Source organism: Arachis ipaensis, chromosome B03 (assembly GCF_000816755.2).
Source record: "Arachis ipaensis cultivar K30076 chromosome B03, Araip1.1, whole genome shotgun sequence".
Lineage (NCBI taxonomy): Eukaryota > Viridiplantae > Streptophyta > Magnoliopsida > Fabales > Fabaceae > Arachis > Arachis ipaensis.
Genome location: NC_029787.2, coordinates 20,265,765 through 20,276,277, shown reverse-complemented (window position 1 = coordinate 20,276,277; position 10,513 = coordinate 20,265,765). Strand labels below are relative to the sequence as shown.

At 31.8% G+C, this 10,513-nt stretch overlaps 2 protein-coding genes across 2 annotated transcripts in view; both read left to right on the top strand.

Annotated features, from left to right (window-relative positions):
* Positions 1-1,975, top strand: LOC107629899. The gene is made up of 2 exons (XM_016332843.2): positions 1-452; positions 957-1,975. Exons 1-2 carry the CDS (start codon positions 152-154, stop codon positions 1,652-1,654), a joined length of 999 nt encoding a protein of 332 aa, XP_016188329.1. The 5' UTR covers positions 1-151; the 3' UTR covers positions 1,655-1,975.
* Positions 9,492-10,513, top strand: part of LOC107632651 (heparanase-like protein 2) — a 3,414-nt gene continuing 2,392 nt past the window's right edge. Inside the window, exon 1 of the mRNA XM_016336321.1 lies at positions 9,492-9,734. Within this exon, the coding sequence (XP_016191807.1) occupies positions 9,492-9,734 (243 nt within the window). The remainder of the gene's footprint in view (positions 9,735-10,513) is intronic.

Below are 10,513 nucleotides of genomic sequence, written 5' to 3'. Positions count from 1 at the left end.
TCAATCACTAAATTAAAATTAAATTGAATAATATAAGCCCAATGGGTCAACCCGCCCCAACGTATCACGGGTAAACTTCGTGCTTGAAGCATTTTTTCAAAGGAAAAATGAACGGGAAACCCTCTCTAAATCCCAACCTATAGGCATAGTCATGTCCACCACTCTTCTATCTCCCACCCTCTCCTTCAGACCCCGTCTCCCACCCGCCAAACCTCAATGTTTTCTCAGGCCTCCGAGGTTCGTTACTGTATTTTCACCTAAAGAACTTTCCAGAATCTCTCGTTTGAAGCGTTTTGCAGTAAACGACAACGATGGCGCTGGTAGTGGCGGCGGTTTTGTTGATTGGGAGAAAGCAGAGAAGGAGGCTCGAGCGCGGAGCACTATGCCGGAACGCTTTCGGTACCTTGCTAAGGAAGCTCCTGATCCTCCTGTCAGGTGGCCTTGGCTTCTTGGTCAGTCCCTTAACCTCTCTATTTTTTTAATTTATTGCTTTCAATTTTTAGAAATTCAGAAAATTCCATGTGTTTGAGCCACAAAGTGTGAAATTTTATTGTATTTGGGGTAGTTGCATGAATGGGCAAGTATTTGGAAATTATTTTGTTGCAATTCAAGTGCTGTTGGAGTGTTCAGCTTTTGGACACATTCATTTATCCATTAATTTCTTATTGTGCTGTGGAACCGAAAAGGTTTTTGATATGTCCCCCAAGTTTCTTTGTGGTGTTTATTTGGTTATTCATAGCAAGAAGTTCATGGTTGCTGCAATTCTGAAAATTTCTGGCTACTCTCTAACCTCATAGCAGTGTATAATGAGAAATATTTTGTTGGGATTTAAGCTATAACCTCTCATGTGGAAATTAAAAACTCTAAGCTTTCAATGGTCAGTTGATTCTTTTTGGGTCCAATTGTACATGCTGTCTTTTTTGTGTACTCATGTGTTCTGTGTTACTTTTGTGCAGTACTTGGCTTTCTCATCTATGCTTGGAGAGCTGTTCTATTTGAACTATCGAACTGGAAGGATGCTGTCTTTGGTATTGTCCGCTTTATGGGAAACCTTTTGACATATCTTTTCGCCATGCTGTATCGATTCATAGGAAGTCCGATCACTTTTTCAATTAGATGCATGGAGGATTCGTTCTATACTGTTCGAGCCTTCTACTCTTGGACAATCAACAATGCTCCCATACCAGAATTGACCACAGTCATTGTGCTTGCGTCGGTTGTTTTAGCAATTGCCGAAGCTGCCGTCCCTAACTGTATCAACAAGCAACCTTATGTTTTGACTGTGTCTGGTCTTATTGGCTATGCGGCAGTTAGAGGCTATATATCCGAACCTTTCTTCTGGACCCTTCTACTAGGGTTGTACACTTTCTCAAAATTAATCAAAAAGAGAGACAATGTTTCATGCGCAATGCCTGTTGCAGCTGTACTAGCTGCTGTTGGGGAGACTTGGGTTAGAGTTTTGGTGCTCATCACATTTGTAGCCTTGGCTATTTATCAGTATTCCCAAACACTTTTGGAAGGGAAACAGGTTGAAGACCAAGAAATGACAGAGAGGAGGATTCCAGTACCACTACTTGTTGCTGCTTTAGCGATTGGCTTACGTCTCGCTGCTAAGTGGGCCGGGTATCGGCACTTGACGTGGATGGTTGTATGATCGCTGAGAGAATGGAGCCTCTTGATCTAAGGTTTTTGAGGTAGGACGTGACATAAATGACTAGAGCAGTTATTGTTCTGTTCTATTATTATGCATATTTGGTTTTCTTATGTTCCTAAGAATAGAGGATTGTATCACAAGGCTTTTCACATATTCTTGTCATAAAAAAATTTGTATTCCATTTAATAGTCATCTGTTTCAATCTGTTATTGTCATGTAATATAGCCAGCAGTTTCAAGATAACTTGATTGATATTAAGGACTTCAGACTTCAACTAAGTTTTAGATTGTTATATCAAATGGAGACTCTTGACTTCATCTTCATGTGTGTTTTTTCTTTATTTCTTTTTGGATATAGACTTAAATTTGGTTCAAGTTTTCAAGAATTGTTGGTATATAGTTTTGATTTTAGGATTTACTAGAAAAATGGCTTCCTTGCAGCCAGAGAATGAAAGAATGGATCTTTTCTTGTGTAAATTACACGATTTGGTCATGTGCACATCCCTACTATTAGAAAGGTTACACCGAGAAAAAGGGAAGAAATTAATAAAAGATGAGAAATCAATGATGAGCTGATGAGCATACACGTTTGACGATGTAACTTAATCTTCATATAAAACGTTACAAAAATATCTTGGCATTTGTTTCATGCTCAAGCTCATGTTAAAGTCTTTTCGTCTTAAGAAACTCGGTTCATATTTGCAAAGAAACCTGCGAAGTATTGTTAGGCTTAGGCTTTTTTCAGTTAAATTTTCGGAGATACTTGTAATTTTTACAAGGACTTCATTTTGTGTTTGTTACAAATCATGAGTTTGTATTATTTTTAAAGAGGTATGTTAGAGAGATATCACATTTTGAGTTAAACTCCAAAATGAGCCCTGAGATTGGTGTCGTACACTAAAATCGTCTTTAAAATTTCAATTCGTCTTTAAAATTTCAATTGAAGTAATTACGTCTCTGAGATTAACAAAAATGCACCACGTTAGTCCCTGACCCATTTTCTATTAATGGCGTGATGATATGTCTTGATGATGTGGCATATTAGTGACATGTGTCACTCTATGATTTGACCATGTGTAATGGTATGATGATGTGTTAACCAGTGACACGTGGCATGCTGACGTGGATGGTTGTGACACGTGTCACAATGCTATTTGGCCACGTGTCTGTTTGTACCATGTGTTGCAACAGTATTCGTCCACGTGTCATCTATTATGTCATCATTGTAGATGCTCCAAATTAGTCCCTCACTTTGCCTTAAGTGACTTATTTTAGTTCTTGAAATTGAATATCATATACCAAACTAGTCTCTTCACTAGTTTTTTCTCATTTTTTTTAAAATTTAAAATTTTCAATATTTTAGATACATTAATTTCAATTTTATTTTTTCACATATTGTTTAAATACAAGTGCTTTTATAAAAATTTTTAAAATTTTAGTTTTAATTATATAATTTTTTTCTATAATAATTTAATATTGATAAATTTTGTAATATATAAGTATGTTATTATAAAAAAAGAATAATACGATTGATTAGACACATTTTTTCATAAAAAAAAATGTATTTTTAACAAGAAATTAAGAACTAAAATACACATTTTTTTTTTCGGTTCTTATGAAATACTTATTTTCATTGTGTGAAAATGGGCTAGACCGAACCGAGGGTACCCTCAGTACCATCTCCGACTTCTTTTGTCTAGACTGAAGAGGTCGGAGATGGTAGTGGGGGTGTTTGAAATATCTTCACGTCAACTCCAAGATTGCGGTTCAAGGTACCCGCAAGAGAAAAAATATTTTATAAAAGTACTTGTATTTAAATAACATGTGAAAAAATAGAATTGAAATTAATGGATTCAAAAATATTGATAGTTTTGAATTTATAGAAAAAAAAAAGGAGAAAAAACTAGTAAAGAGACTAGTTTGGTTTGGTGCAAGACATTCAATTTTAGAGACTAAAATGAGTCACTTAACGCAAAGTGAGAGGCTAATTTGGTGCATCTACAATCATGACATAATGGATGACATGTGGACGAATACTGTTGCGACATGTGGCACAAACAAACACGTGGCCAAATAGCATTGTGACACGCGACGCAACTATCCATGTCAGCATGCCACGTGTCACTAGTCAACACATCATCATACCATTACACGTGGTTAAATCATGGGGTGACACGTGTCACTAACACGCCATGTCATCACGCCGTTAATAAAAAATGGATCACGGACTAATGTGGTGCATTTTTGTCAATCTCAATGACGTAATTAGTGTAATTAGAATCTCAGAACGATTTTAGTTACGACGCCAATCTTAGAGACCATTTTGGGGTTTAAGTAATCATATTTTATTATTTTTTATTATTAATATTTAAAAATATAGATTAAAGTATGTTATTTAATTATTAGACTAAAAAAATTAAATTAATAGCTAAAAGTAATAAAAAAAACAATAAATTTTGATAACTCTATAACATTTCTCCTTACTTAAATTGAAAGCATGTTTTATCATACCTGAACCTTGATCACAGAAATTGCATTTCCATTTCTGTGTTTACATAATCCAACCAAAACCAAACCAAACATGAAGAATAGAAACACGCTTGGAACCCCTCCATCATCATTGTTACTTGGAGTGTTATCATCAACAAAAGGTTGAGAAGAATCATAATGTTGATAATGTGAATGATCATTCAAAGATGATTGCGAGGATGAAGAATTTCATGCCATTTATTCAAATACGATAAGAATAAGATCAATCCAATTTAAACTTGTGCAAATATACAAGTTACCTATTATAGAAGAACACACACATTAAGATATCATTAATTTAAAAATATTTAAAATATTTAGACTAATTTAATCTTAAGAGTTTTCTTATTTCTTATTTAAGATATCAGTACACATATATAGTTCATGATCATTAGTCAAGGGTATAAACGATAAAAAAAATTAAAACATACCTTTATATTGGAAAAGCTCTTCCTAAAGTGATTTTTCTGTAAGTTTGTTTTTCTAGACGTTTGCCCCGTTGTTTAATAAAAAAAAATAAAGAAACAAATTAAAAATATTGTTGAAAAAAAGTTAAGTTTGACACCAAATATTATAATAGAAAAATGTAAAATAGCACCTCATACAAAAATAAATAAACTGGCAATCGGACCAATGCAAGAAGCGAATATTTAAAATAATAAAAAATACTCTAGATAAAAGATGTTTAAAATTTAAATTCCATAAAAAAATAGAATCATAGAATTTAAACTTTAAATTATTTTAGATAAACATTTTTTTAGATTTAGAAATANNNNTTAATGCTATAAATGGATTTTTTTATTTAAATTAAATAAATATAAAATTTACAAAAATACATAAAGTACAACATAATTACATAAATACATAATTGACCACAATCTATATCAAAAGATTTAAATGAGGTCTAATTGTCTAAGTACCGAGATACATGCAAGAATAGAATACGAACTCAATATTCGAAATATACACAATGCGCGAATTGGTGACTCAGTAATTGATATGTTGATTCTTTATTCCAATGGTATTTTTGATAGAATATGTGAGTATGAGGTTGATCATGATACAAATTATACTGGTACTGATTATTGGATTATTAAAAACTGATTATTGGATTGTTAAAAACTCATGAGACACTGAATAAGATGAGGGAGGGTATATAAGGATGAAAAAAAAAAAAAACATATCTGTTGTTGGTCTTAGATGATGTGAAATTGCCATAAATACTTCTTATCCCACTGCATAACTTATCCCACTGCATAACTGTTGTCAGTAGTATATGTCGTTAAACAATCATTTAAAACTCAACTTTCATACAATTAGCTTTTGATGATATTAATAATTGAAAAAGTTCATTCAATTGGTGTAGTTATTATGAAAAAAGACTAAAGCTAATTTCAAAAGAAGAAATAAATAGATAATATTCTTTCGAGTCGATTTCTAAGAAAGAATACCAATCTTATTTAAATTTGAAAATTGATCATTATAATGGACATCTAATATGAAGTTTTAATTTTAAATTGACTATCAAGTGTCAAAAGTTGAATAAAAAATTATTTTGGGGTCAAATTTAATAATTTAGGGGGGACAAATAAATATTATTATTATTATATACTACTCAATAAAATTTCAAATTGTAGTAGGGGCGCTTGCCCCCACACCTATAAAAGTAGATCCGTCTCTTAGAATCATCGCTGCATTTGTAAATTTTTTTATAAAAAATTGTATTCAGTTAGAACAAGAATGAAAGAAATTAATATTTTTTTTAAAGTTGTATTCAGTTAGAACAAAAATGAAAGAACTTTCAAAATGAGTTTTGATGATTGTTGAAGGAATTAAAGTCAAGAATTGAAGTTATTTGAGGGAAAATAGATAAATAGAGTGTTATTTATGTTGGTTCCTTTGTTTAAAGGTTTTCAAAATCTTTTATGCATTGTTATTAAAACCGGATCGGATCAGCCGATTCGACCGAAAAATTGGTAAATCGAATTTTATATCGGTCCGATCCGATGATTGAACCACACAAGATAAGAAATCGGTGCGAATCGGTCAAACTCAAAGTGAATCGGTAGAAACCGATCAAATTCGGTAAACACCGGTCCGACCAAACCGTTTCAATTTTAAAATTTCCTCAAAATGAAATAGTTGTGGTTTGAACCCCCTCTCTCAAGGAGATAAACGGTAGCCATAACCACCAGGCTAACTTGCTTGTAACTAATATATATGCAAATTAAAATACATATTGATATTTTTCAGCAAATAATTTATTTCTATTTAATTTATTTTAATTTTAATTATAAGCTCGCTCATTCTTAAATTAATTATATTTTTATTTAACAGTAATTATAAACTCACTTATTTTTTTCTTTTCATAATTATATAATATCTATTAATATTATTTTTTAATAGATCCAGTAACCTGACCGATTCGATCATCGGTTCGGTTCTGATAACTATGCTTTTATGACACTTCATGACTTGAATAATCCAGACAGAGTTATTATATCATCCATTAACTTAAACAAATACGTTTTCTTGTTTTCCATATTTTTACGTTATCCGCATCTTAAACTAGTAATCACCTTTGGCTTGTTTTCCATGTTTTTACGTTGACAAAAGTGTTATTTTCCATGGTTATTTTTTTCTTCATTTTGAATTATGTATTGATGTTCAGAAAGTAATGGGTCGAAAATTTTCAGATGACAAGATTAATAGTGAGCATAAATCATATGACCGGGATGAGTAGGATGAAGAAAAACAGAAAAAAGTTAATAGAGAGAATATGAATGAGGACAACACCTTGGTGCATACTTGTGAATGTCACAAATAGTGTCAAAGCCAACTCCAAAAGTTGCAAAAGGTGTTGGTTAAAATCGGCTAATGAAGAAAAAAGGTTAAGGGACTGTAAATACTAAAATCCTGTAAAGATTAGGTTGATATGGTAGCCATTATTTTATACTTGCTAATTTTGACTTGTAAATGATATAAATTTTTTAAGAGTATCCTTCCCTCTTGTTTATCTTATTTTTTTCATAATTATTCTTTTATCTCTTAATTCTTATGTTATTTTAAGGCTTAATAAATTAGACCCAAACATGATTTACTGAAAATTTGTCACCTATGATAGAAATTTTTAAAACTTAGTTGCACACTGATTTAAAATGAACCATTAAGCATATAAATATATTTTCTCTCTTTTTTTTTTTAAGTAATTGATTATGTATTGAAAATTGCTTAACATGTTTGTTCTCAGGTACACCCTTATTTTCTCAAAATTATCACTCTCATACCTGTGGATAAACTTCATGGATCTCAGTTAAAAAAAAAAGGGTCTTATATTACATCTCTAGAATATGAACTATTTTAATATCGTTAATTTTTTTTTCTTTTTAGATAATTCGATCAAAATTCAATACATGTAATCATATAAAGCTACAAAATACAACATCAATCATAAAATAAAGTAAAATAATTATTACACTAGGATATTACTCCAATTTTTGAGAACTAATATGCACCTAATTCTACTACTTTAATGCCTAGAGTATTTTTTATCACTTTCAGTTTTAGACAACCAAATAGTAAAAGTAATCCTGTGTTAACTTCAAATTCATAAAACAATTATGAATAAACTTATTTTCTAAGACCAGTTTACTTGAATACTCTAGAACTTTATATTTAAAATATAATTATCTATTGTTGGTTCAATAATCACTCTTGCTTTCATCTTGCACTTATAAAGATGCAAAACTTCTTTTTTACAAACAAAAGAACAAATAAAGGAAGTAAGATGAAGTCCAATGCAGTAAAGTAATATTTAGCTCATTCACTAGATAATGGATTCAAAATGAGAAAGTACTAACGGATAAATAAATTTAGTTATATAATTCAGATTGTGAGACTATTCTTATTATATCAGTGAATCTTTTTTTTTGCTCCAGTATTTCAAAACCAAAAAATCTTAAAAATCACATCATGTCACAAATTAAGCACAAAAAAAAATTATGATGGAAAAAAAATCAGAGGTACAAGTTCCGAAATGCAAACAAGAAACAAAGTACTACTCAATACTTTCTTACAATTAGAGAATATAGGAACTGCAACCTAGCTTCTTCATGCATTTCATCATAATAGACAAGTTTATAACAAGGAATACCATCTTACACCATCTTGAAGGTAAAATATTAACATCATTCTTGTTTTACTAACATCTAAATTTTGGCAAATTTTACAAGCAACTTAGGTCTCTTGCTACAATTCACACCTCATTTTCAAGATTTTTTCAAACCAGTATTCCTAGAACATTTGTATTATATCAAATACTACCAAACATTATCGAAACTTTAGACGCCAGTTAAAATGTTGCATGATAAATTTCATGTTCCGAATATAAGGGTGGATGCTTCACGGACCAAGTGAAAGCCATGAAATGCATTCCTCATAAATGCTTACCATTTTATGCAATTGTCAACTAAAGAGAAACAATTTTAAATAGTCCATCAATCTTTACTGGTCAGAAATATTTGTTCATGGATACTCAAAAATTATTACAAAATCCATTGAAGAATTCCACTTTTGTTACAGTTGACTGGACAAGTATTGTCTATTTACATAGATCATTACATAGATAGAAATATTGAGTTAAGTACAAATTATACTTGCATCGAGTCTCAAATTTATCGTGAGATCCTACTAGAATAAGAGCATCCAAATTCACATAATTTTCATAGAAAAGACAATAAAATAAAATAAAACCTTACAAAAGTAGTTCGCAAGGGCAGAGATGCGAGAGAAGGACCAGACCGGAGTTAGTAGTGAAGAAGAAGAACAAAGCGGCAATATATAAAAAGAGAAGGGAGGAGGAGGAATGCTAAAAAGGATTGTCTCACCTGGGAAGAGTGAAGAATGAATGATAAACCCTAGCAGAGATAACTGATTCATCTCATAGAAATTTTGATTAAACAAAAAAGAAAATGTGTAGAAAGTAAAAAACAGAGAGGCAAATTTTAATATTGGTTTTTCCAAAAACAAAAAAATGGAGTCTAATTTATAAATATTTTTATGTTGGTAACCTTACTCCCACAACAAAGTGGAAATAACAAATCCGTGACCACTTTTCATAAGTCAAAAGTTAAAAAAAAAAAATTTAAAACTTCTTAAACAGAGTCCAAAACATAATTTTTCTCCTTTAAATGAATTTTTTATATATTTTTTTAATCTTATCTATAAAATAAATAGTAAATAACTGTGCTTTATCCTCTAAAGTAACATCAACAGAAAATTTTCATAATATTTTCTCTTTTTCTCCCACAATGGCTGTGGATGTGGGTGTGAATGTGAACGTGAATCCGTGCGTGGGAGTAGCTATCCTTGCAGTTGTCTTGGTATTATCTTGCCTTTCTCCTTCTTCATCGGATGTGAAGCTTAAAGTGAAAGGAGTCACAAACATTGCTACAACTGATGAGAATTTCATATGTGCAACATTGGATTGGTGGCCATCTAATAAATGTGATTATAATCAATGTCCATGGGAAAATGCTGGGATTCTCAACTTGGTATTTTATTTATTTATTTTGTTTGATATTATTGTCGTATATTACTGTTCAGAATAGTGTGTGCATTTTTTTTAGGTTTTCGTATGCATTTTTAAATAGGTAGTTAATCTAATCATGAAAAAAAAAAAGATTAGAAATCCAATTATTCACCTGATAAAATAAATCCCTATCTGTTCATATTCAAGTCCAAACTTTATCCAGTTCTTCAAGTCACGCTGCTAAAAAAGAAGCTATTTTCACCAAGACCCTGAGGTGAACTGGGTCAGGAAGAGGCGCTCGCTTGGGAGCCGGCTTTGGGACATATGCATCGTTAACTAATGGAGAACGCGGAAAGGAAAAGAGAAGGTTGCAAGCTATGCGGTATCGAAACAATGGAGGATGCAAGTTTGGCGACACCGAAGATGGCAAAATCAGGTAATGAAGGCGACAAGTGATAAAGCTCGGGCTGAATTGGTTGATGGCAGAGGATTTCAGAAGCGACCCAGCCAAGTTTTCAACCAGCAAACTTCTTAGTCTCATTAAGGATGCGATAATTAGTTTTGTTATTCCGCAGAGCACTACTGATGTCGATCGCGATGGAGAGCATTGTCGCGCACCTGAAGCACCGCATATTCAGGCAACTCACGTCGGGTTCAGCTTCACCATATCCGGCGGAGTCTGCTGACAATGCTGGTGATTTGTTTTTTCCGGAATGAAGATGAACAGATAGCCATTTTTTCAGATAAATAATTAGGGTTCTTTGCTCTTTTTTTTTTTTTCATTTTTTAAATTATTAGATT

Coding starts and splice junctions, on each gene's coding strand:
- LOC107629899 (XM_016332843.2), top strand. CDS start 152: ATGTCCACCACTCTTCTATCTCCCACCCTCTCCTTCAGACCCCGTCTC. Junction 453..956: donor CAGGTGGCCTTGGCTTCTTG/GTCAGTCCCTTA, acceptor ACTTTTGTGCAG/TACTTGGCTTTCTCATCTAT.